Below are 25,344 nucleotides of genomic sequence, written 5' to 3' on the forward strand. Positions count from 1 at the left end.
GCCATCGGCGCGCCGCCGCCCGGGGGCTGGCTCGCCTGGCGGCGCAGAGGCGGCGGGCGGGACGCGCGCGGCCACGGCCCCGGCCACCGCGGCGCCGGAGGCTCGGGTCCCGAGCCGGGGAAGGAGAGCGGCGGCTAGCGCAGCCGCCGGCACGGAGGGCGGATTTTGGCTCCACGGGCGCGCCCTCCGCTCCCTCTCGCAGCGGCGCAGCTCCGAGCGGGGCCGGCTGTAGGGAGGGAGGACCCAGGAGCCTCGTCCCCGGCCCCGGGAGCCGCCGGAGTTGGGACTTCTGCAACTGTTAGCACTTTGGGCGTATGGTTCTGGTTTTGGCTGTTCACCCTCCTCTTCTTGCCGCCTTGGAGGCAAAGCTCCCGGCCGCACTCCGCCCTCGCGCCCACCCAGTGCCGCCGGGAGCGGCCCGGCGCGCACTCAGCACCATGGGGAGACTTGGGACTTGCCTGGCGACTTTGACCGGACTTTTGCTAACTGCGGCGGGGGACACGTTTTCAGGTACGCGGGGCTGCGTCTGCCGGGGCCTGGGGCGCGCGGGCCGGAGGGGGCCCGGGACGCGGGCAGTTCCCAGTGGGAGAGCCCCAGCGGCGAACGGCAGGGCCGGGCAGGGGGCGCGGCGGGCCGGGCACCGCGTCTGCCTGTCCCCGGCGCGGGCGCGGGGCCGGCGGCGAGGGCGGGCACCTAGCGCTTCGGCGGGCCGAGCGGACGAGCCCCGGAGCCTGGCCCCCGTCTCGGCACCCGCTCCTCCGCGGCCTGGGCGCGTGTCGGGGCGGACGGCGCCACTCGGAATCCCGGGTAGGTTCCGAGAGCGACAGCAGAAAACTTTGCCTGAAGTTGGGAGTTGCAGCCGCCGGCCGCCGGGCGTGGGCGCTGCGCGGTCCTTCTCACGGCGAGCGGCGGCCGGGCCGGGTCGCAGCGCCCGCGCGATCGCCCGACCAGCCAGCGGTTCCAGCGGCGGCGGCGATCATCGGTCCTCCCCCCGCCGCCCGGCTCGCGGCGGCCTTGACCCCGGCTCGTCCCGGCGGCTGCGCTGCTGCCCGGGAGAGCCGAGGTGGCGTCCTCGTCGGTCCCGGCGGGAGGACCGGCGGCCCGGAGGGAGTGGCCGGCCCGCAGGCCCTGGGCCGCCGTGGCTGTGCCCCGCTGGGCTCCCCCTCCGAACCCTCGGCCCCGCGGAACGCCCGACCGGGGGCAGCGGTCAGCCCACCTTTCGGCCCGCGGTGCCGCGTGGGGAGGAAAGGGAGTGGCGGGGAGGTGCCTGCTGCGCGCTGGCGGTCCGAGCTTGGAGAGCTCCTTGCCGGAGGACGCCTGGCCGGGAGTCGGGGATCTGGAGGGGCGCCAACCCCGCATGGTGTTAACCTGGAACACACGTGGATGGACAGCCGGCGCTTGCACACCCGCACACTAGCACACTTTCTCGTGTGTGTCAGTTTCATTAAGGTCCACGTAGAATGGTGGCACTGGGCTTGTTTTTCTTTTAATAAAAAGCCCGCTATTTGGCCTTGAACTTAGGTTGCAAAATAGGTTTCTATGTTTATTCGGGAGGAATGAGTAAGTTGAACTTTTTGTTTGTTTTTTGAATTTCATGAAGGATACTTTCACTGACGGTAAAGCGCATATTTTAAAACGTTTCAAACGTTTGCCTCTGTCAGATCTGTGGAAACCTACATCTTTACTTTCCCGGAGCCCAAGGGACACGCAGGCACACAGGCCGTGCCCCGGTCGTCCCTGAGCCCAAGGACCCTTGACCACAGTTGGCCGCCGCCAGGAAGCCGAGCGTGGAGTTGGCTGCTCGCTCTATGCTGTCAACTTCAGTAGAGAAATACCCTTTTCCCAAGTTTAATGTGTCATTAACTGTCTGGTAATTGCACGTGCGCCGGAGGATTTAACAAATTGATCCACTGCTGTCTGCTGTGAACTTGATGCAGATACTGGCCTGCGTTCTTTCTTATTAGTGAATTATGGAGTAGACTCGCCAGTTGTAGAGCCTTGTAACTCATTAGTGTTAGAAGCCAAGGATGAGGGCCTTAGTTGATGGTTTTCTCTTTATTAAGAATCCATAGCTCCCTGCCTGGGATTTGTTTCAAGTTAAGCTGTGTCAGAAAGCATTTGGATGGATTTTCAAGTTGTGGACGAGGGGGTGGAAAGAAATATTTATGTAACTTATTTAAATGATCGTTTTCTCATCATTAAAAGGGACTTCAGCCTATGTAGTAGTGGCCTGTGTCCTTGTTAATGCTTATGTAAATTAATAGTCAAACCAAAAGAGACTTTTTTTTTAACTCAATTTTAGCCAGAGTTTTCTTTCAGAGGAAATATGTCATTCTGTTTGTTTGTTATCATACCATTGATTGAACTGTGCCTCCTTTTCATTTGGAAGCCAGAGTTATCCTAGTATGTTAGAGGGTTAAGAGGAAATGAAGGGCAGTATCCCAGAGAGAATGCTTAGCAACAATGAAATTTAAAAAATTGAAGTTGGCAAAATTTGTGTGTGCAAGGATCAGATAAACTGCAGTGCATTATGCTTTTTCTCTTCACTTTGGGTTTTAGGTAGAACATGTGGGAAGCACTTAATGCTTTGGAAAAGTCTTTTTTTTTTTTTCTTTGTATGTTGGGAAAGTTAATTCTGATGTTATGAGTGACACTGACACTTGTTTCGCTTTACGAGTCTTCTGGACATTGAAATACTTGGCTGCTGTCCCCTGACATGGGGATCCTTTTAGAGACAGAGGAGCTCGATGGTAAGTGGCTTGAGGGCAAAGGCAGTTATTTTTCCTTCTTGGCTCCGATAAAGCACTTACATTCACTGTTTGTTGAATAAATTAGTGATGTGACTTCTGATTATTTGCAAACATTCAAATTGTATGTGAACTGACTGACCCAGAAGGGAGGGAGAGGAGAGATTGTGAGATTGGCTTGCATCGTCCCTTCTTTTGAAATTAACATTTTCATCACCGATTCTTCTTAGGGCACCCAATGGACTGAATCCCGAGGTTTTATGTAATCAGTGGAGGTTTTTTTTTTTTTTTTTTTGTGTGTGTGTGTGTGTGTGTGTAACTAAGATTTATACACAAGATACTTTGCTATTTCCCCTCTGCATCCTCATATCCTCTTTTGGAATGCATTCGGAATTGATGTGATTGTTGATTAATCATTTATGGAAGGTACTACACATAATTTGAATGCCAGATATCAGAAATAGAGTGCTAAACATATTGGAAGAAAAAAGAAAAGAATTAGGTTTTTTGTCCAGGAGGACTTTTATTTAGTATATATAAACATTCCATTTTAAACATCACTTTCCATGTTTACAATTTCTAACTTGTTAGGCAAAGTATTGGAGGCTCACTTTCTGCCTTCTATCTAGGCTTTGAATGGTCATTCAAAATAACTCCTGTAAAACGATATACAAGTAAGAAGCGAGGAAGAAAGTGGAATCATTCTTGCTTCTGCTTGAAATTCTCTTTTCCAGATTGAGAAGCCACATAGCTGGGAAGTCATTCCTCTTTGACCCATTTTCTCAAAAGCCAAGTTGTAATATATCCTATGCAAGGAAGTGTTTGGTTTTATATAATAATGAGACTGATATGGTAAGGTCTGGTAAGCAAGGCTTGGTTTGCATACGTAGAAATGCAAACAGATTGGTCCTTTGCTTCCACCTCAGTATTTGGAATAGATTAAACCTTAATATAATCTTGTGAATTTGAAACTCTTCTTGAGAAATTTCTTTTTTAAAGTACTCTTTTAAGGACATCTGTGGGAAAACATCCAAAATCTGAATGGAGTCTGTAGTTGAGTTAGTAGACCTGTACCAATATTTAGTTTCTTAGTTTTGGATAATTCGACTCTGATTAAGTCAGATGTCAACACTAGGCGAAGGCGGGCGAAACATGTACTGAAATCTTTGTACTGTTTTTACAATAAGTTGAAAATTATTTCAGAATACAAGATTGTACAGTACCCTTTACAAAGAGTGTGAATAGATTTGTTTAGCAGTTTGATTAATTTTTTTCTTTTTCAGATAACTAGAGTCATGACATTTTATATTTTTTTGGTGCTTTAACGAGATTGTTCATGGACGTGATGAAAAGATTTCAAGTTTAAATCGGGGTGCAGGATAGCAATATGCCGAGAAATCATTGACATTTTTAGTGTTATGTGGATGTAAAGAAGTATTGCTTGAGTTTAATCAATTGTTCTGATCTGGAAAAATCACAGGTTTTAGTCTCTAATGTTTTCAAAGGGTTATTTTTACAGATTTTCAGTAGAGAAGTTACTTACATATACTGATATGTAGATACGTGTGTATGCAATTTGAGTAATTCTAAACGAACACGTAATGAACAAGTAATCTGTATTATGTCTTCACATGATATGAACCCCACCTGAGTCTCAAGCATAGCCTTTGGTTTTGGGAAAAGTTGGTTTTAGAATTTAGGTACTTCTGTGACAATTCGATAAAAGTTGATGGCTTTATTGGAAATTGTCGTAGTTTTATAACAATTGTAATTCATTCCAGGAATTGATAGGCTGTACGTATCTGTTTCAGTAGAGGCACTGTTTTGGATTAAGCGTTGTTTTCTCTTGGTTTTTGTTTTAGGTTTAGTTTTCTCGAATAAGCGTGTATTATCTAAATATCCTAAGACAGTTTTTAGTTAGGGGTCAGGCATTTTAATAAGTAGTTACATACTTTTTCAACAGTATAACATTTTTTTTTTAAGGTGGTGTCTATCATGCTTTGTAATTCTAGGATTCTTCTCTTTGAAAACCAACCTTCCCACAAACTTTTCTCCAGGGGCTTCTTATCTTTATGACCACAACCTATTAATAAGCTTATTTTGTAAGTGAGAGAAGGTTTCATTACTAATGTTTTTCAGACTCACTAATGAAAAGTTTAAAGAAGATGCAAAAGCACATAAACCTCCCATCAGAAGAGGATGCTGCTTCTCCAGTTCCTAAGATACTGCCGTGGTTTAGCACTTAGTCATCAGAAAGCCTGCATTTATACTGTTGCTCCGAAAATCAGTAGGTAGGGCTGGTGTTAGGTGGGGAGCAGGAAAGCTTTAGTCATTACCCTTGGTAGCCTGTGGTCCCCCCGCCATCCAGGGCGGGCGGCTGGCAAGGGCAGAGCCTGATAAAGGGGTGGGAACGTGGGAGAGGAGAACGAAAGAAGAACACAGGCCTGAGAAGGGAAGGGTTGTGTGTGCTCACCTGTAAGAACACAGGTCTGCAGATCCCGGCAGGCAGGGTCGCTGCTCTTCCCCTCTCTTTGCTGTTAAGGGTGAAACGTATGGAGAGTTTAGGGAGGAGGATCAAAAGAGTGACAAACGGGCAGGGAGAGCAGGTGACAATCCTACACGTTGGTGGCTTTAGGTGGCCTGGGGGAGGGCATGGGGTGTGTTCAGCCTGTGCTGCTGGTGAGCTATGTGTATACCTGTGATGCTCAAAAACCAAGCGTGCCCGAGGGTCACCGGGAGTGGTCCTTCCTGACTTGGTCTCTATGGCCGGCATGGTGACTCTGATGTCCAAGGCCCCTGGAGGGTCCCACAGCATCCCCAGGTGATCCTGGCCATCTTTCGAGAAACGTTGTTCCAAAAGAACAGTTCTTAAAGTGTTGTTCTTGGACTAGAAGCCTCAGCATCACTCAGGAACTTGTAGATAGGCAGACTCCTGCCCCCTCCCCCCCACCCCCAGGGGGACAGAATCAGAAAGTCCTGGGTGGAGCTGGGGGTGGGGGCAGCAGTAGGTGCTAGAACTAGCCCTCCAGGAGCTTGGGATGCCAGACATAGAGTGTGAGTTCTAAAAGGCCTGGCATCCTCATTCTGCATTTTCAGCCTCCCTTGACAAGAGCTGAAAGGACCTAGGGATGAAAATATAACTCACGTCCGTGCACTTGTGAACACCCCTGCCCCCCATCAGCACGGCCCAGGTTATGAACAGGATGATGGGATGGTGCTGTGACTCTCAGCCTGTTAGGGGAAACCACCAGCGTGTTGTTTCAAATAATGGTCTTATCTGGGGAAGATATTGGATCCAGCCAGTTGTGAAACGAAAATGAAAAAAAGTCTCCTCTAATTTTACTTACCACAGTGTAAAGTTTTAATTAAATCTTGCAGTCACGATTAGCCACTGGAAATTTCTCTGGGTTGATACTGTGTTTCGAAGATATTTGTTGGCTTGTTGTAAGAAGGGCGTAGCCCAGTGCACTTATTAAAATGATGCTTTTAATTCAAGTGGATGTTTATTGAGCACTTACTGTTGGGAAGGCCCCTTTAGGGGGTCGGGGAGGCATTGGGGGTGGTAATGGGCAAAGAATGGAAAGATATATAGTTAACCGTACTTTGGAAAGTTGTCCAATTATTAAAAGTTTCAAAATCTACTGAAATCGAAAGAAGCAAGGACTGTCTTAGGCGAGAATGAGAAATTTGCATAAAATTTGGAATTTTAATATGGGAATGTGACACTTTGCCTTTGGAAATGAACTTCACTTCCAAACAGAAAAGAGAAGCTCTTCAATATATATCTCTTTAAAGTACTGATAATGTACTTTAATGTATCTCCTAAGATAGAGCCTCGTTTCTCTGTTAGCCACAAAAGACAACCCCTGACTCTCTGTCATTTAATGCTCCAGGTAAACAAAATCTATTGTGATGTCATTTAACAGATATTTATCTTAACACTGTCACCAGACTTTCAGGGAATCAGTGGCAGGTGGAGTGCTTTCCACGTGGCAGGCGGGCCTCCAGCTCCCTGCCCCTCCGGCTGCCATCCCCAGCCCATCACTAGATGTAGCTGCATTCCTAAACCCACCTGCCTGCCTCACCCGCAAGGCTTCCCGGATGCATCTACTTACAGCTGAAGGAAGGCACCTTCTTGATGGGCTTTCACCTGCTTGTAACTCATTCACATCAAAAGAAATTCTTTAGTGGAAGTTGCTGCATTAGTCGTACTTCTCAACACTGACCTCAAGACAGCTTTAGGCTCTGCCGTGATTTCTTTTTTTGGCTGTATCATAAATGGCTGCTATTCTGTGTATAGCAGTGGGACTTGGAGAAGTAGTATATCTGGCAACTACCTCAGAGTTCGTGGTAACCACTGGTGCCTTCACCATCAGGCCTTTCGGTAACTGACCAGAAGAGTGGCCACGAGCAGGTGTGTGTGACGTGTTCACGAGGAATGGGGGTACCGCGCTTACATCTGCAGGAGATGCCTTCTCCAGCATCGCCGGTTCATGTATATAATTCAGGAAGTCATTGAAATTTGGACATCTGGATTCAGTCCATTTTTCTGCTTAAAACTGAGAAGACTCCTGAGTCGTTAAAAACTTTTTCTATGAAGCAGAAGGTTTGGGCCCCGAGTTGGAGGCAGGGGGAGGGTGGAGGATCTGATGCAAGGCTGTGTCACTTACCTTCAGGCTGGGGCTCCTGGGGAGGGAAACTGTGGTGGTCAATGATCCAGGACCTGCAGCCGAGAGCAGATGGGAGTAAAGTTGTCAGAGACTTGTCTGTTTTTAGACCTTCCCTTGGAGAAGTTTTTAGACCTTCCCTTGGAGAAGGAGACTAGTGTTTAACGGAATGATTTATTTAAAAATACAACAGCCTAAGCAGAAGCAAAGCATTTGCTTTGTATGGGGCACAGAGCAGAAGCACTTATAGAGCATCGGTTTTTCTTCAGATGGGTGAATGCTCACTTTCATCTCTTTCCTATTCAATATGCAGAAAGCAGATTTATTTCAGACAATGAAAAGAATATGTTTTCGTTTGGGTTACTGTGGATGTCAGAGGCCCGGTACTTCTCCCCGGTTCTAGTGGTGGAATCAGAACCGGGTCTCTGGTGGGCTCCTGACCATGGGTGAGGGGGCTGGAACACACCCCTGCAGTCCAGTCTCGATGGGTTCTATTTGATTTCTCTTCTCAGTTGGTGTAGTTTGAGACATTTTAAATCATGTCATAACCACATGCTTGAAGTTGGCTTGTGATATTCTCTTTAGATACAAAACTATAAAGTTGTCTAAAGCATTTCTTTTAAAATAGATACTCATAATAAATAAAATCAAGTTACTGAACAGTGTTTAGCATGTAGTAATCACATAGTAAATTAATAAAGTTAATAAATATTTGTTGAAGGAATGAATAAATGATTGAATAAAGTTCCCTTAGGGAAGAAAAAATATCAAATTACTTCTGCTTACTGCTGTTTTTTAAATCTTTCTATCAAGTTTGATTTTTTTTTAAAGCATTTGTAATCATCTTAACAGTAGGTCCAGGTTGTGGGTTCGGTGCTTGATACCCTTAGCAATTTATAGGGGCATAGAGATTCAGTTGCTAAATTTAAAGGAAAACAGTTACCTTTTGTTAATTAAATGTGCAAAAGTGAGCCTATAATTTTATCGTGTATAATAAAAATTTATAAATCAGTTATGGCCATAAAGTAGAATTTTGGTATAATACTGATCTCTTAAAAAAAAGAAATTTACTGTGAGGTAGATTGACCATGTTTCTACTCTAGGGGCATTCGATTTTGGTTACTGGAGTGTTAAAAGAACCATGTATCACCAGTAAGAAGTTTCCGTGACAGGCAATAGTATGTATCATCTCCTGTTTTTATTTCTGTTATAGAATGAAATTAATTGCACCTGCTCAGAGCTCAGCCTGCACCTTTCCATCAGCTCATGTTTGGTTTGCAGGCAGGCTCTCGTTCCTTCTTCATTCACTGTGGCATATTCTCAGGTGATGAAACTTCATAAAATGAGGCTGCTTTGACAACAATCTTGTGATCTGTTCTCCACTTCCTAGACTTTGGACACCTAGGCCTAGGAACGTGGTGTGAAATCTCCATGATTGACATCCGTTGGCATATGTCCTGTGTGTATGTTTCAAATAATGGTCTTATCTGGGGAAGATAGGGCTTTTGCCCTATTTTCTCTGTCAGTTACCATTTCATCCTGTTCGTATGGCTTAGAGAGCCTCTCCCTTTGTTGCTAGCCCCTGTGGGGAGCTTGCTGAGAGGCCTGTGTTACCGACCTCGGAAGGTTTGGAGCGGGGGTCCGGCCATCACAGTGGGACTTGGATAACTGGAGGGTGTTGTGGCCTGATGTCAGCTCTGGGGCCCCTGGGGGAGGAAAGAAGGGCAGAGGTGCCCCGGCACATCAGGTGTTCCTGATTTCAAATTCTGTTTCTGCCACTGAACAGCCATGTGGTCTTGGACATGCTGTTGGATTTTTCTGAGGCTTAGTTTTCTTTTCTGGAAAAAATACCTTTTCGGAGTATCCTAAAGACTAAACAAGTGGACCAATGCCACGAGGTTAGGAGGCCTCATGAGGAAAAGAGGGGACCAGTCAGCTCTGCCATCGCCCCTTGTAGGTGTAACCACACGTACTCCCTGTTTTTCTGTCACAAAGGCTTAAATATTGGCAATGTCATATGGTTCAAACTCACAGATCCCCTTTCTGGGTCCAAGACTTTGTTATTTGAGTTGCCTGGGGGCTCTATGGGTGATGTGTATGTAGATGTGCTTATACACATATTTATGTTATAAACATATGGCCAACATTATGTTTTAAAGAAAAAAAAAAAAACCCTTGAAAGTTACAAAATGACCCCCTCAGAATTGGCACCGTGAAGAGCCAGCACTGCTTAGTGCTGGAAGGCAGTGTCGGACACCTGCATTGGAATCACCTGAAGCTCTTCTTACAAATGCAGATATGGGGCCACAGAAACTGGTAAAGAAACACCTCTGATGATCTTTTTTTAAAAAAATTAATTAATTTTGTTTTGGCTGAGTTGGGTCTTTGTTGCTGCACACGGGCTTTTTCTAGTTGTGGTGAGCGGGGGCCTACTCCTTGTTGCTGTGCGCGGGCTTCTCATTGCGGTGGCCTCTCTTGTTGCGGAGCACGGGCTCTAGGCATGTGGGCTTCAGTAGTTGAGGCTCACGGGCTCTAGAGCGCAGGCCCAGTAGTTGTGGCGCACGGGCTTAGTTGCTCTGTGGCATGTGGGATCTTCGCGGACCAGGGCTCGAACCCGTGTCCCTTGCATTGGCAGGCGGATTCTTAACCACTGCGCCACCAGGGAAGCCCCCTCCGATGATCTTGATGCTCGTTAAAGTTGAAACTGTACTGGCAGGACGTTAGCAATGACTCAGAGACCCTGCCCTTTGGAGAATTTATCACATCTTTTCTGACTAGTGTTAAGAAAGCATCTGAGGATGGTTACATGAAGTTTCACGTACCACTGGAGACTATTTCTCTTAAGAAGCAGAGGCTTTCTGGTGTCAGAAGAGAAAATGAATTACAAAACACGGTATTTTATAGGAACTAAGCCACTTTGTACCCGTCTTTCAACTTGGTGACCTCCAGTAAATGTGACATCCATCTGGAATTTTTAGGGTGTAATAAAAGAATAAAGATATTTCAGAGAATCAGAACACAGATCATTTTAGATCTTTAGATTTGCAGCTGTGAGCCGAATTTTGAGATGACTCATTCAGAGAAGATAACAAGACATGATGACATTGGGGAGGTAATTTTCCAGCACTTATTTCTATCTGACATTCATTGAAACATGGACACTATAGAAGAATTGGTCTTAGGGGCCCCATAAGCAGGGGCCAAAAGTGTGGCATTTTTATTATAGTCGTTCCTAAAAGACTTGCTAACCTCAAAATGGGCATCCCCGTCTGTTACAGCACTTGAAGTTTCCACCAGCTCATCATTTTGACCAAGGAAGAAAGGTGCTTGTTGAAATGACATCTCTGGGAGTGGTGGCTCATTAAGTCATCTTAAATATGACATCCCCAACTCACTATCACCTCAATAAGTTAACATCCTTAGATGTCAGATTTCTCCCTCGTAAAATGAAGACGTTTGATTCAAGGATCTGTAGGGTCTCTCCAAATACTTAGAGAGTCTGAGGATTGTCACCTGAGTTCACATTAGTTTGTCAGGTAGCACGGTGTAAGGGAATGAGACCTGGATCCTTGGGTCATTTTTGATAGACGAGGATGAGAGGGTCCAATCTGAGACGGCACCTGATGCAGCAGGAAGGTGCTTGTTAACAGGAAGTGGGTGTAGCAGGGATGTTGGAAGGATTTTAGGCGCTTCCCACGTTTGCCGTCGGCTGCCTCTGCTCAGATGTGCACAGATGAAGCCTACTCCTTTCCTCCATACTTGGGGATGTAGCTGCCATCCACAGCTGCCACCAAAGGCTCTGCAGCAACAAGGATGTTTAGGCTGGGCTTTTCTGCTTACATCTTGGCAACATAGATAAGCCTTATTTCAGGGGCTTAGAATTGATAGTAATAAGTGATAACTATATATTGGGCATTCATTGTGTGCTGGGTACCATGCTGAGAGGCTATGATATTCTCAAACCTACCACTGACCACTAGCTAGTCAAAGCTTGGCTGAAGTCTTTGGTGGGAGCTTTGGGCGGTAAAGTGGTCTCCATTCCTAACAAAGCCTGGTTCCCTGAGCACGAGGTGCGTGCACTGTATTCTCTCTCTCTTCCCCTCCCCGTGTGCACAGATGCAGGTTGCCTTTTTCTGATTTATGCCTTGATTTGATGCCGTCCACCTGTACTGAGGTGTGCTCTGTGCAAAAGCATTTCAAATGGAGTGTCGGGTCTGTTAGAAAGATGCTGGGTGATGTTTTATTATGTGATGTAGAATCTTTATAATGACCTTCTGGGGAGCTTCCTTCGGGGTCACAGTTCCAGGAAAAAGTTTGAGTTTCCTTGTGATCTTCCTTCTTGTGGACACAGTGAATTGTATAGCTCATCACGTTTTCCTCTTTACGTGGGCTGTTAGGATGCCAGATTCACATATGTGTGCTGTAGTAGTTAGAACTTTTTTGAACAGAAAACCTCAGTCAAACTGGACTTCATAAAACAGGGAATTTGTGGGCTCTTGCAACAGAGAAGGCTCTGGGTAGCCCAGGTGGTCCTAGTGGCTCAAGGCAGTCAGGAGAGTTCTGCGTCTCCTGAGCTGAGTCCTCCAGCTCCAAGCCCAGTGGAAAGAGAAATTCCCTCCCCGCCAGCCGTACAGACCACTCCTGCCGCGGGGCTTGTGGAGTCAGCTCACGTCACCTGTCCCCACTTTAACCTCGTGCCCTGCTTGACCCGCCCACTGGGCCAGGCGTGGGGTCCGCCCGCAGTAGCCACAGGGAACGAGAGTGTGGAAATTGAGGCTTCTCCACGGAAACTCAGGCTCTGTTACCCACTGGAGAGAGTGGCTGCTGCCTGGGCCTAAAGCCGCAAAACACCGAGAGCCACGATCTCTGCAATAGAACCTTAATTCTGGCTCCTTTCCTGGGCCTGAGTCTTAGTACCCCTCTTCACTTGTCTCACCTCATGCCCCTTTATCATGCTGTGTTTTATATATCATGATAAGTGCATTGAGACTTTTGGAACTGGGTGGTGGTGATGGCAGAAAATAAATGAGTTCCAAGTCTTAGCATCTGAGCGTTCAGAACGCAACTTTTGTGTATGTGCACTTCTTTTACGTCCTAGTGACACCAGGAACACGGCCTCAACTCATTAACAATGAAGAACACGGGTGTGGGAAGACGTCAGGGGGAGGGTATGATAGCCGAGTTCAGTAGTTCCCCAACTTATTGTTTAAAGCATCAAAACCTTTTGGTTAAGCAAAATCTTACATAGGTAGAAAAGCATAAAAATCTTTTGGTTAAACAGAATTTGATGTGGGCAGGTTTAAAAAATGACTCTCCAAATTGGAAAAGCGGGTATCTGATGAGCTACTGCCCAGTAACAGATGCCCCCAGGCCTGGTGGGTTAAACGACAGCCATCTACTGTTTTTCCTGTTCTGTGGAGGGGACGCGTGTCTGCTGGTTGGCTGGCTTCAGGCTGGTCTAGGATTGGCCTCGGCTGGGCTGCCCTTCACGTGGTCCCCCAGCCTCCAGCAGGGAGAGTTTCCAAAGAGAGAGCAGAGGGTTGCCAAGGCCTCTTGGCTTACGCTTGGGGAGGGCACGTTGTCACCTCTACCTCATATCCTTCTGGTCACAGCCAGTCACACGGCCAGTCTGGAATCTAGGGTGGGGAAATAGACCTTGCCCTTGGTGTGCGGGGTGGCAGGGCCACGTTGTGAAGGGTGGACACAAGGACAAGGGGAGAATGGGGCCCTACACAGGGCTCTGCCAGGCCCCAGGGCCTGCGTCCCGAGTTGCCTCTGCTTTGCAGAGCACAGTTGGGAAATCATTGGCACATGAAAAAAGGGAATATAGAATTGCAAGACCTGCGTTCGAGGGCCCACCAGCCACTTGCTGTCCTCCGAGGGGAAGCTGTTGAGCTCGGTGGACCCAGTTCCTTATCTGTGAAGAGGGTCATTCTGGGATGTTCTGATTCAGAGGTTGGCTTCAGAGATTGCATATGTTAATGGATGGTATACAAAGAAACTTTTACAAAGTGCTGTGTCTCTGGGTGTATTCTGGAGGTGATTAGAGTTTGCTTAAACCTGAGTTCTCATCCTGGCTGTGTCATTCATCGGCGGGACAGTCACTTGGCTTCTCTGAGGCTGTTTCTTCATCTGTGGCGAGCGATGCTGTCTTCCCCCTTGGTCACCCTGGGGAGAACACAGCGCCCCATCTGTAAGAGCCACAGCCCCTGTTCCTCTTAGAGGCCTGTGACCACAGGATAACCTTGAGCCGTTGTCTGGTGTGTTTCCTTTATGTCTGCAAGCCCCAAAGGGTGTGGGTCCCCAAGCCCCAGGTTTTTTTCGATTTGTAATTCGATTTATCAGCTTATTGCTACATCCTCTGGCTTCTCAGGAGCAAGGGAAGAGGAAATAGGAATATTTCGTGTCGTTAGGTGTCGGTCCTTCACGTGTTCATTACCTCCCAAAAGAGTCCTGTCAGGTGAAATAGTGTCTCTGTCATTTGATGGTTTTTTGGAACTGAGGCCCCAACATTTCAGGATGTGGCACAGACAGTGGGTACAGCTCTTTGTGGATCCCAGGGGACTCCATCCCTCCAGAGCCTCTGGGGCCCAAAGCACAAGTCGTAATTTTTAAGTGTGCTTAAGTATTTCATACAGTTTCTCATTTTGGTGTTAAAGACGATTGTAAAGTTGGTGTAACCCAGCAGTGCACTGTAGCCACTGCTATTCCATAGCCTCTGAAATAGCAAATTAGAAGGAAAAGTACTTAGCTTCTGAGTAACTTGTACGAAATAAATGGATGAGAGCCGTTATCCATATTTTTCACAAGCAGAGGAGGGGTGAATGCTATTTTCTCCATGGTTTGAAATCCTCTAGATAGAATTGTATTTTTGTAATTTCTTGTGTTTAGCATCTGGAGATTGGATTGAGGTGAAAAGTGTAAAAACCTTCGCAAAGCTCTTGTCCGTGTGTGTTCGTGGTCTCGGGCAAAATGCCGCTAAAGTCAGTGAGATTTTATTTAAGACTTTTCACTTCAGGTGGAGGTGAACAGGCCTTTGGAGATGGTTGTTAATCACCTTCTTTAGAACAAATTGCATTTGCTTTTGAGGTTGGACAAGGCAAAGATAGCACATAGATCCCTACTGGAAGATTGAAAACACTTCAATGAGTCATGTCTGATTGCAGTCATCACGGGAAAGAACTATTTGGTATATAATAGTTTACAAGGGTTAGGTACTTTGCTTATTTAAATCACTTTTTTTGTTGCAACATCATTGGGGAGATCTATGCCAAAATAAACCGTGCATTAATAAAAGTAGAATAAGTGAATATTAAGAGGTTATTAGCATCTTACAGAGTGACTTTTTTTTTTTTTTTCTGGTACGTGGGCCTCTCACTGTTGTGGCCTCTCCTGCTGCGGAGCACAGGCTCCGGACGCGCAGGCTCAGCGGCCATGGCTCACGGGCCCAGCTGCTCCGTGGCATGTGGGATCTTCCCGCACCGGGGCACGAACCCGTGTCCCCTGCATCGGCAGGCGGGCTCCCAACCACTGCGCCACCAGGGAAGCCCTTACAGAGTGATTTTTAAGAAATTATGGATTTAGGTTTTTTAAACAGAAGTATTTGTGAAATGATTGTCATTGTTAACAGATGCAAATTTGCATGTAAGTACCTATTTTGGAAAGATTCCTGAGCAGCTGGAAGTAAAATGAGGGGGTCTGTCCATTGCTAGGGATGAGGGAGAAGCCAGGACTGGACCTTGGGATTCTGATGTTTGGTTCTACCCCCAGGTGGCACGTGATTTGGGTCAGGTCTCCTAATTGTGACTCAGGTCCCAGAAGAATAAAATGGATATTATAATAACTCCTTCGAGTGCCTAAATGATGAGGATCAGATTAAATAATTTAAACATTTGCTTTCTCAGCTGCAAAGTCTTGGCCACTTGCGGTCATCACACACCTGGGTTGGTTGTCGGGGTTGCAGCCTGAGTCAGGACCTTCTGGGGGGCTAATCTGTGTGCCTGCAACCCCCCTCCTAGGCTGGCGTTCAGTGAAAATCAAAAAGCTGCCAGCCCCGCGTGGTTTTCCTTTTGCTCTTTATAGATGGGAAACTGCAGTTAAGTTGGCATCTTTTCTCCTTGGGATGCTTTCTGAGCGCATCCTGTTTGTTCTCTTCTGGACCAGCCCTCATGTGCCAGGATTATCATTGATGCCTCAGTTCTATGGACTGAACCCGAACACGGGGTGAGGCATCTTCCATGGTGGGGAGGATAGTTCAAGAGTTGTTTGTAGGGCATCCTTTTCCAGAAACGAATAATTATCGAGGACTAAGCCTGGACTGAGGCAGGATGAGATCCTCCGCCAGAGGAAGTGGCTGTGGCCTCGACGTTGAGGACTCGTGGGCTGCTTTGCGCTCAGCCCTTGGGGTCCAAGGGTGTCCAAGATGAGGGCTGGCTCACAGGCACCCACAGAAAAACTCGATGGACACAAGCAGGTGGAGGGCTGGCCTGTAGGGAGCTTGAAGCTGACTCTGCAGGAAGGGAGACCCTTGAGGGCAGCTCCCAAGCCCACAGGGGTGGGTGTTGGTGGAGATAGGACCCCCCAAGGGGCCTGTGGGCACTCCTAGGTGTTATTCAGAGGGAAGGGAGAGAAGTGGCTTCCAAATATCATCTTTAAATGTTTGGTTTTTTTTTTTTTTTCTCTTTAAATGGCATGTCTCCTAAGCAATTAAGTTTTTGAGGTGGTGGTTGTCTACCTAGAGTAGATGCAGAAGGGAAAAGGCCTGGGGAGTTGGGGAGAGGAACCCACTTTTCATAAGTTTTTAAATTGGAAGATCATTTTGTGGCTGATGTGGTGTCTCTCCCTCTGTCCCCAGGCTGTGGGGCCTGTTTGCTGCTGTGTTTAAGGGTCTCTGTGCGGGGTGGGAGTTTGGCCACAAGTAGGAAAATGTGGGGTGTTAGGGAACATTCAGGAACCAATAATTTCTTCTTTATTACCACACTTGGTATCACTGTCCCAGGCTTTCTCTTTTTCCTTTTCTTCTTTCCTCCTCCATCTACATCTACTGTAATAGGTGGGTTTTAAAAGAAAGTGGAGAACAGGTATCTGTATCCCGCTGGACCATCATCCCTCTTACTGTTGAGAAATTATCAGTGACAGGCTACTTGGTGTCCTGTTACTCCTCTGAAGGGTGAGGACAGGACAGAGGGTGTTGGTCCCAACAGAGGGAAGTGGTGAGTGAAAGCATGACCACGGCCATGCCTGTCAGGCACTGGTGGGTGCTTTCTCTGTTTTATTTCTAATCAGCACAGCAGTTCTTAAGGGTTAAAAGATTATAATACAACGAAGGGACAGCCAATGGTTATTGAATACTTAAAATGTCTAGGCATTATTCTAAGTGCTTTTTATATGTATCACCCGGTTTAATACTGATAAGCACCTAAATGACCCCCATTTCACAGGCCAGGGAATAAGCTCAGAGGCTAAGCAAAGGGGCGCCTAGCTCAGGCAGGTTGCACGGGCAAAGCCTGAGTCTGAAGCTGCCGAGCCACAGAACCTGCCAGTTCTTTGTATCCGACACAGTCAGAATCCCCCTGCACACACCATGGATGTAACCTGCTTCTATTTCAAGACTCTGCATCTCTTTGTATGTATCCCTTTGATTGATTCGCTGGGAGTCCAGGAGGGTGGACGGATGCTTCAGGTGGACAGGGCAGTGGTCCCTGAATGACAGGCTGAAGGAACGGAGGAGAATCCCAGCTCTCGGGATGACTTTCCCAACAGAGTCAACGGGTAGATTTACTCATTCTGGAGACAGTGTTGTAACATAACCAGCAAAACTGGTAAGAGTCAGGAACAAGGTTTAGATCCTGCTTTATGAGCTCTTGCTCTAGTTAAATGTTTTTGCTGAACCAGGAGCCAATGCCGGTAAGTTCCAGGATTTGTGGAACTTGTGTGTCCAGAGGTAAAAGTGATCAGACACTTCCTTGCACGTTGATAAACTCACATCTGAAATTTTGCATCATATGTTTATACAGTTGAGAAGGGGGAAATTTATGCCCTATGGTAAATACTGACATTTTAAGGTAAGACTTTTACAAAAATCTTATAAAGGCATCCATCAGAGAGAGAATCCAAATACCAAAGGCATTTGATACGTCCATTGGCCATTTAAAAATACATGAACGAGGTTTTCTTTAATTGAGAGAAATTTTACCTGACTAATTTTTCTTCCTGAGCTGTTATTTACATTTTATTTCTCCATAGAATCTTATCCTGTTATAACATGTTTAAACTTGAGAGTCTTTTAGTGATGACTTATCAAACTTCTCTGCAACAAAAAACACGTATAAGAATGAAATTTTAATTCTATTTAGTTTCATTTTATCTATTGTAATTTCTAGCAACAGAAATTATTCTTAATGACTTATAAGTTGACGGCTTGATTGGTTTCATTCCCAAAATTGTTCAAAGCAAAAAATTGGAAACCGACTAGCCTCTAAAGGATTTGTTGCCAGTCCTGCACCTTCTCATTTGCTGGCAGGTAAACCGAGTAGATCACATCTGTTGGTTTTTAACTTAAAGGCAGCTTATTTAACCAGAATTATAGAAATATTCAGAAGTGGTTCTGAAAACAAAAATAATATTAATTTTAATATACTTTATAGTCAATGCATGCTTTAAATATACATATATATTATGTAAATATATATATACATATATATATTGGGTTGGCCAAAAAAGTTCGTTTGGGTTTTTCCATACATCTTATGGAAAAACCTGAATGAACTTTTTTGGCCAACCCAATATTATGTTAAATATATATGTATATACACATACACACGTTTTTTGGTCAAACCTTAGAAATGAAGATTTAGGCTAATCGGTGAATGAAAAACTCTATGATACCATTCCGTTTACCATAGCAGTCCTCATCAAAGCTGTGATTCAAGTTTAAAATGATGTAGATTTAATAGAATTAATTATATTTTGTAATAGGTTATAAAACCATGGCAAATCTATACTGTTTCTCATTAATTTATGGGAATGTAATATAATGGTCACCTAAAATTATGAGGTATTATAAAGTGACGATTAGGGTTAAAAAAGCGTGCTGTTTTTCTGTTAAATGCGTGTGAATGTGTGTATTGAACTCTGGTGTTTTACCTCTGGGAATAAAGAATTATGGACATACTTTCAAAAAACTACATCAATTTCTGAAGATATAGGGATCCAGTTTTTCCTATGGATGTAAAAGAGAGAAGTACGTGCTACTCAAAATAAATTGACATGGCAGCAAACTAAAACATAGCATGTTTTTGTTAAGAGAAAATATTAAATATTTGCGGGGGTTGACTTTCATTGAAAAACTTGCTTTATAAATAAATGTTTGATAAAGTAGATATTAACTATTTTACTGTATAACGCAAACAGACCCTAAACTAAATCTCAAGGATTTTTATTTGTGAATTTTTCCTGTGTAATTTGAAAAATGTGGAAAGTGTTGCAATTATATTGAAAAGAGTCAGCGTCAGGAATGTCCACATTTTTACTTGTTTGACAGTTGTTTTATTTCCAGCTAATATCATGCTTGAGTGTGAGTATATTTGCTAAAAAAGAATCATTATATTTAAAACTAATTTTTTTGCATTATTATTTAGTGGTATCATTTTTAAAAAAATTTTCACCAGTTCTTTGGCTGTGAAGTGACTTCTTTATGGTCAAGGGAAGGAAGATGTGTGGTCGTTAAATTTATAATATATCTGATTTTATAACATTCCACAAGGGCTAAAATATTCTATCTCTAGTATGGTACGTTTTCTTACCTTTAAATGAAATATGGATACAACAGGGAAGGTCATGGAGCCCTACAGTTAGTGGCTGGTGTTTGAGTCATCATTAAAGAAGGCTTCCTTGACAGTTACAGCTCGCATTGTTTCTTTGAAGCCCTGGACGTTTTTATACTGGAAAAGTGTGCCTTCCTTTTTGTATGGTGTGACATCTGTTGAGAAAAGGCGGGCAGGAAAGGAGGACCTACCTGATGCTAGGACAGGAGTTGGTGCCCTTTCCCCTGTCAGTGCTGTGTACGCCTTAATTTTCCCATATCCTTAGCTGGGAGGTCCCCTGCTCCGTGGTTCTGTTGGGACTTTCACACTGACACTGGAAATGATGGGGCCGGGCCCTATGACTGGGCGTCCGTAGCCTTTATCTTTCTAGCTAGAGATCTTAATTTAAAAAAAAAGACAATTTTTTAGAGCAGTTTTGAGTTCACACCAACATGAAGAGGAAGGTACAGAGATTTCCCATATGCTGCTGCCACCGCGCATGCGTGGCCTCCCCCATCATTGACATCCCCCACCAGATGGTATGTTTGTTACAGCCGATGAACTTGCACTGACACATCCTTATCACCCGAAGTCCATAGTTTACATTAGGATTCCCTCTTGGTGTTGTGTGTCCTGTGGGTTTGGACAAATGTGTAATGACATGTATATGCAGTTACGTATCACTGTCCTAAGAGTCCTCTGTGCTCAGCCTGTCTCTCCCCATGCCCCTCCCCTGACAGGAAGAGGCAGAAATCCAGCTGATGAACTTGGGTTTACAGTAAGTCCATTCTAGTCTTGACTAAGTCTGTGACTAGACAAATATTTTATGTTTCTCTGCTTCAGCTCCCCCTCCTGAGATGGAAACAAGTCATTACAATTTAAAAATAATTTAGATGGACTTTAGCTTCTGTTATTAATAATTATTATATGAATACCAAACAATAAACTCGTGATTTGACATGAAAGAATCTTGCAAAAACATTAGTTTCCCATTGTGTAACTAAATCTGCTGGACAATTGGTGGTTTCCTGTTGAATTCTCACAACTTGGAGGGAACAAGAGACACAGGGGGCTGTAGCCATCCTTCAAACCGCCTGCATGTCTCCAAGGCACTGTATTTATTTGAGATTTCCCTCTCCACTTTGTGTGGCCTTTCTGATGTTTCTTTAGTGGGACGTGGGTAGGAATTGTCTTACTACCTGGATCTTGAAGCACAGGCTAAATGGTTTGTTCAGGCCCTAGAGAAAGCCAGGGCTCTGGTTTCCCGTGAGTTCTAAAGCCAGGCAGCAAAGCTTTTGTGAACCCACTACTTGGGGAAATGATGAAGCATATTATCCCTTTACTAAGAGGAAGGCACATTTCTCCTTTGAATTGCTTTCAGAAAATAGAACACCAGCAGCTAGTCATTTTTTTTTTTTAGTAATTTTCATACATAAGGCTATTTATAATGTGCTTTGAGTGGGACTGGAAAACATGGCAGGATGGTGGGTTATCTGAGATCAACCCATGGGCCAGGGGTTGTTTCCAGAATGATGACCCTCTAAGGCACAGGTCTCTAGAATGTGCACCCCTGGAGTGTGGAAAGGGGATACATCAGTATGCAAAAGGGGGACAACTTCATTTAAATGTGAAAAAAATCCATCCTAAGGGAATGAGTGGCTATGTATGGAGAATCCCCTGAAAGCAATTTGTTAAAGCGTTATTTAGAGTAGTGAAAAGTTGGGGACTACGGAAATATCCAACAATAGAGAATGGATTAAGGCATGGTCTATTCCTATGAGAGAATGTCATACTGATCACAGTATAGAGATGTGAGACAAAAACTAGTGGCAAAATCATGTGTATAGGATAATGCCAACTTTATCAGATGATTCAAAGTGTTTTTTTAAAAAATCTATGGAAATGTATAAAGTAAAAGCAACATATTGATAGTGGTTCTTTCTGGATAGTGGATTTGTTGGTTTTTTGCTTTCTTTTAACTCTTCTATGTTTGCCAGATTTCCTTCGATGTGTTTATATATCCATCTTATGTTGGGAGAAAGTTATTTAAAATAGTTGTTAGGGGCTTCCCTGGTGGCGCAGTGGTTGAGAGTCCACCTGCCGATGCAGGGGACACGGGTTTAGTGCCTTGGTCCGGGAAGATCCCACATGCCGCGGAGCGGCTGGGGCCATGAGCCATGGCCACTGAGCCTGCGCGTCCGGAGCCTGTGCTCCGCAACGGGAGAGGCCACAGCAGTGAGAGGCCCGCGTACTGAAAAAAAAAAAACCCACAAAAAAACCAAAAAAAACTAGTTGTTAGGTAAGAGTTGATTCCATGAGTAGTTAACTCAGTAAAGAAGTGTGATGATTTGGGGAGTATGAACCAGCAGAGAGGAACCGAACAAGGGAAAGAGGAAAATTCTCAGAGGACACAATATACCTCCACTTTCCCTTGCTCTAAAATGTGTAAAACACAAACCATATAAACGTAGGTGTGAGAACACACTGCAGTGTGATTTTTAAAAACAGATTGTACCCTTAGCGAGCTGTCTCCTAATCCTCACTTGGCTGGCTTTTCTGTTGGAATTGTTTCTTTGCTAGAATGTTAATGGATTGGTTAATTTGTGAGCGGCACTCCTAATTGTATTAAATCTCTACAACCTTATTAAGCATTTGTGCAGAATTAGATCAGAGAGTTTGGGGAAGCAGTGTGCCAGTGGTCGGAGGGAGGGAGAGCCAGGCTAGCAAGTGGGTCTGACCCCATCCCCAAATAATACAGCACAGAGAGAAAACCCCACTGCTGGAAGTCTAGAAGGATTCTAAAGCACATAAAACAGCCTCCTTGCTGTATATTTAAACACCACTAATGAGAGAGAGAGAGAGAAAACCAGAACCACCTTGTTCTTTTTATTTAGATCTGTTAGGATTTACTTTTATTTGGGGGAAAAGAAATGAGTAAGAACTAACAACATGTCAAGAGTACTAGGTTTTTAATTCTGGTCGCCTGTGTTTCTATTTAGATACCAGGGTAAAGGTATTCTGTGCCTAAAGAGAGAGAAACGGTTTCAGAAAATAGAGTTGGACCATGTTTATTTTGAAAACTAAAGCCCCAATGGACTGAAATATACTGCTTCTTAAAATCCATGGTGGGCAGCTACTTTCTGCTGCAAGTAAGGGGGGGTGCATTCGGCCCCTGAGAAGGCTTAGCGCACCTTCCAGCAGTGGGTTTGGGGAGGATGGATGAGGAAGCTTTAACATTGACCTCTGCGCCTCCTGACTGTGTCCCATTGCTTATCTGTAACTATTGGTGTACGTTTCCCCCCAAAGTTGAAAGTTTATTACTCAGGATTATCGCAACAGTAATGGAAAACCAAGTAAAACTTTTTAGCAGCCTTTTGTTAGATTTAAAGTTATCGATTCCTTGTATTGTGTGCTCTAGCACTTTCAAAGGATACTGAAGTACTCTTAAGGATGAAGACGGTTCAAACCCAGAAGCAGTCAGAATTTTTACTTTCTTGATAGCTCCACAGTACTGCGCTAAGAGTGTTTTTCTTGTCACTGTGGTTTTAAATTGGATGGTCCCACAGGTTTCAAGAGTCACGTGGAAAATAGAAAAATAAAGGCTATCGTTAATTTTAGAAGTTGTACATAATCATGCTTGTGCCAGGGACATGGGCTTGGAGTGTGAGAATAAGGCAGGTAGGACATTAAGGAAAGAGAGGGGGATGAGATGCTGCCTTTCCAGCTCCTGGGGAGCTCAGCTCAGCGTGTCTGTCACATGCCAGGTCAGGAAATCTGTAGGGATGTCCCAGGGTGTCCCCCAAAGCGTTCCTCTCCTCCACTAGGCAGGGTCTGCTGTTTCCTCTGCCTGGATGCCATGGGGATGGCCCTGCCCTGGTTGCCACCAGCACAGGGTAGCCTTGTGGCCCTCCCTCCTTGCTGGCTGCAGTGTCCCACCTGCTCTGGACCGTTCCTACCCCCTGATGTGGGGAGCATTACACCCAGCTAGTGGCTGCCAGCCTCCCATCTCAGAGGCAAGGGAAGCGGCTCCTTATTTTAGCCCCTGCTCTGGGGCTGTCGGTGAATTGGCCTGACGTTTGTAGTCAACAGGGTCCTAGAATAGGGGAGTTAAAAGATTGGAGTGTGTGTTATAAAAAAGGGTTTAATTAGTAAATGCAAAGGTGGTGAACTGTGTGTGTGTGTGTGTGTGTGTGTGTCTGTGTCTGTGCACACATGTGCTGTGGCTGGGGATTGAACTGCAGATAAAGGGGCCCTTTGCTTCGGAGCCCTTCCATGGGGGGTGGGGCAGTGTGGAGGCAGAGAGTTACTGGAGGAACTTTCCATGTTTGTGAGAGGTGAGCAGGGGGTGTGGCTTCCCCTCCCACCTGGATCTGAACATTTTCCAGACATGTACAGCAGGTTCCTTCCGTTCCTCCCAGATTTTCTAGGTCCTTGTAATAATGTAAACACATTTCATGTTGTTACTCAGTTAAATATATAGGATGCTTCCTGGAATAAAATCGGTGGCAAGGAACGTGTGCCGACTGACTGCTTAGTTAATAATTGCTGGTGTGGAGCATTCTTTTACTTTGCTTTTTTCCCCTTAATTGGCTGAGTATTAATAAACTCCTGGTTTGTTTCAGTGGCACAGCCAGTTTTTAATGGTTGTACAGAAATTTCAGGAAGAAAGCTAAAGAATTAACATAATAAATAATTATTGTTTCCAGAATTTTTTTGTTGTTAGGATTATAAAATGTGTTAAAAAACAAAGCCACTTGAGCAGAACGTAATTGCCCTGACAAGCACGGTGCCAGCAGCGTTCATAATGAAGCAGCCTTTCCCTCAATGTCAGGCAGATTTGCGTCCCACGGAAACGTTTCCTCACGTTATGGAAATGTTCTTTTCCCATCAGCAGTGGAGAATGAAACTCCAGGCTTCTAATTAATCTTGGCTGATGTTTGATTTCATACCCAAGTTCAAGGCAAGAGGTGGTGGGGTCTCCCCGCTCCTGCCATGTACATGACCACAGGCAAATTTCTCCATTAATGTCAGAACACATCTGTGTGGCTCATTGTCACTGCCACACGTCAGTTATTAATGCATTAGCAGTCACTTCCGTCCACTTGCTACCCGCTCATTCCCTGCTGGAGGAAAGAGCATGGCAGGAATTTTACTTTGCAGGCCTTTAACCTTGAACCTCTGTGTTCATGACATAAAGAGCTTGTAATGCTTTACAGATTATAACTTGTAACGCTCATACGTTTTCTCCCAGCTGTGAATCTCAACAGCTTGGTGAGGAAGGCCCTATACCCTCAGTTCACAAAGGTGGGGACCAAGATTCAGAAAACCTATGTGGCTTTTGTTCCTAAGTCAGATGGAATGATGTTGTTCCTAAGAGGGTTAGAGGGCTCCTTTGAGGATAGAATTGTCTTCACCATGTCTCTCTATGACACCCCTCTCACCTCTTGCCCAGTCTACTTCCTGAAGTTGTTAGGGAAGCAGTAGACATTTTTGATTGTCCAAAGGAAGAAGAAAATCAGATGTATAGAAGAAATGGTAAGATCAATTCCCATTGATTAATTTGAAGTGGGGCATCAAAGGATAAGAAAATTACTAACATAAGAATGGAAAATAACCTGTATGTACCATTAGATATCGGTTGTGAGCTCCCTGGCGATCAGTGGAATAGGGAAATGCAGGTAATCTTGCTCTGAGAGAGAAACCCTTTTCCTGCGCCTGGGTTTCCGCCGAGGGCTCCGTGTCAGCAGATCCAGTGATGTAATGGGCCATCCTTCTCATGGACAGTTTCAGAGTCATTATGGCAGTGTTATGCACGCAGCTATTTTTTCCTTTCAACCTGACCTGCAGTTTGAAGGAATAACTTAAAACAAGTCAGCGAAGGCAACTCTGTGGGAGGTACAGAGGATGCCTGGCTGATTTGATTGAGGGACAGAAATCAGCATACCTAGCTGAGGGAAAAACTTCTTTCTTAAGTGATCGTCCTCGAAGCCCACTGCTCTACACTGCGTGTTGATGGCCGAGACCTCAGCAGCCCTGTCGCTGCGCTGTGGACTTCTAGAGCCTTCCAGTCTCTGAATGGCCAGGCTGGACTTGGACAGGAGCCAGGGTGCCCTTGAGGCGCAGACA

The 25,344-nt window shown here is 45.2% G+C and overlaps 1 protein-coding gene across 1 annotated transcript in view; it reads left to right on the top strand.

Moving 5' to 3' along the window:
- The first annotated feature begins 2 nt into the window (after nt 1-2).
- PTPRM (protein tyrosine phosphatase receptor type M) overlaps nt 3-25,344 on the top strand; it is a 753,002-nt gene continuing 727,660 nt past the window's right edge. Inside the window, exon 1 of the mRNA XM_029226979.1 lies at nt 3-510. Within this exon, the coding sequence (XP_029082812.1) occupies nt 315-510 (196 nt within the window). The 5' untranslated portion in view covers nt 3-314. The remainder of the gene's footprint in view (nt 511-25,344) is intronic.

This window comes from Monodon monoceros, unplaced genomic scaffold, assembly GCF_005190385.1.
Source record: "Monodon monoceros isolate NGI ecotype Baffin Bay Population unplaced genomic scaffold, NGI_Narwhal_1 Super_Scaffold_1, whole genome shotgun sequence".
Lineage (NCBI taxonomy): Eukaryota > Metazoa > Chordata > Mammalia > Artiodactyla > Monodontidae > Monodon > Monodon monoceros.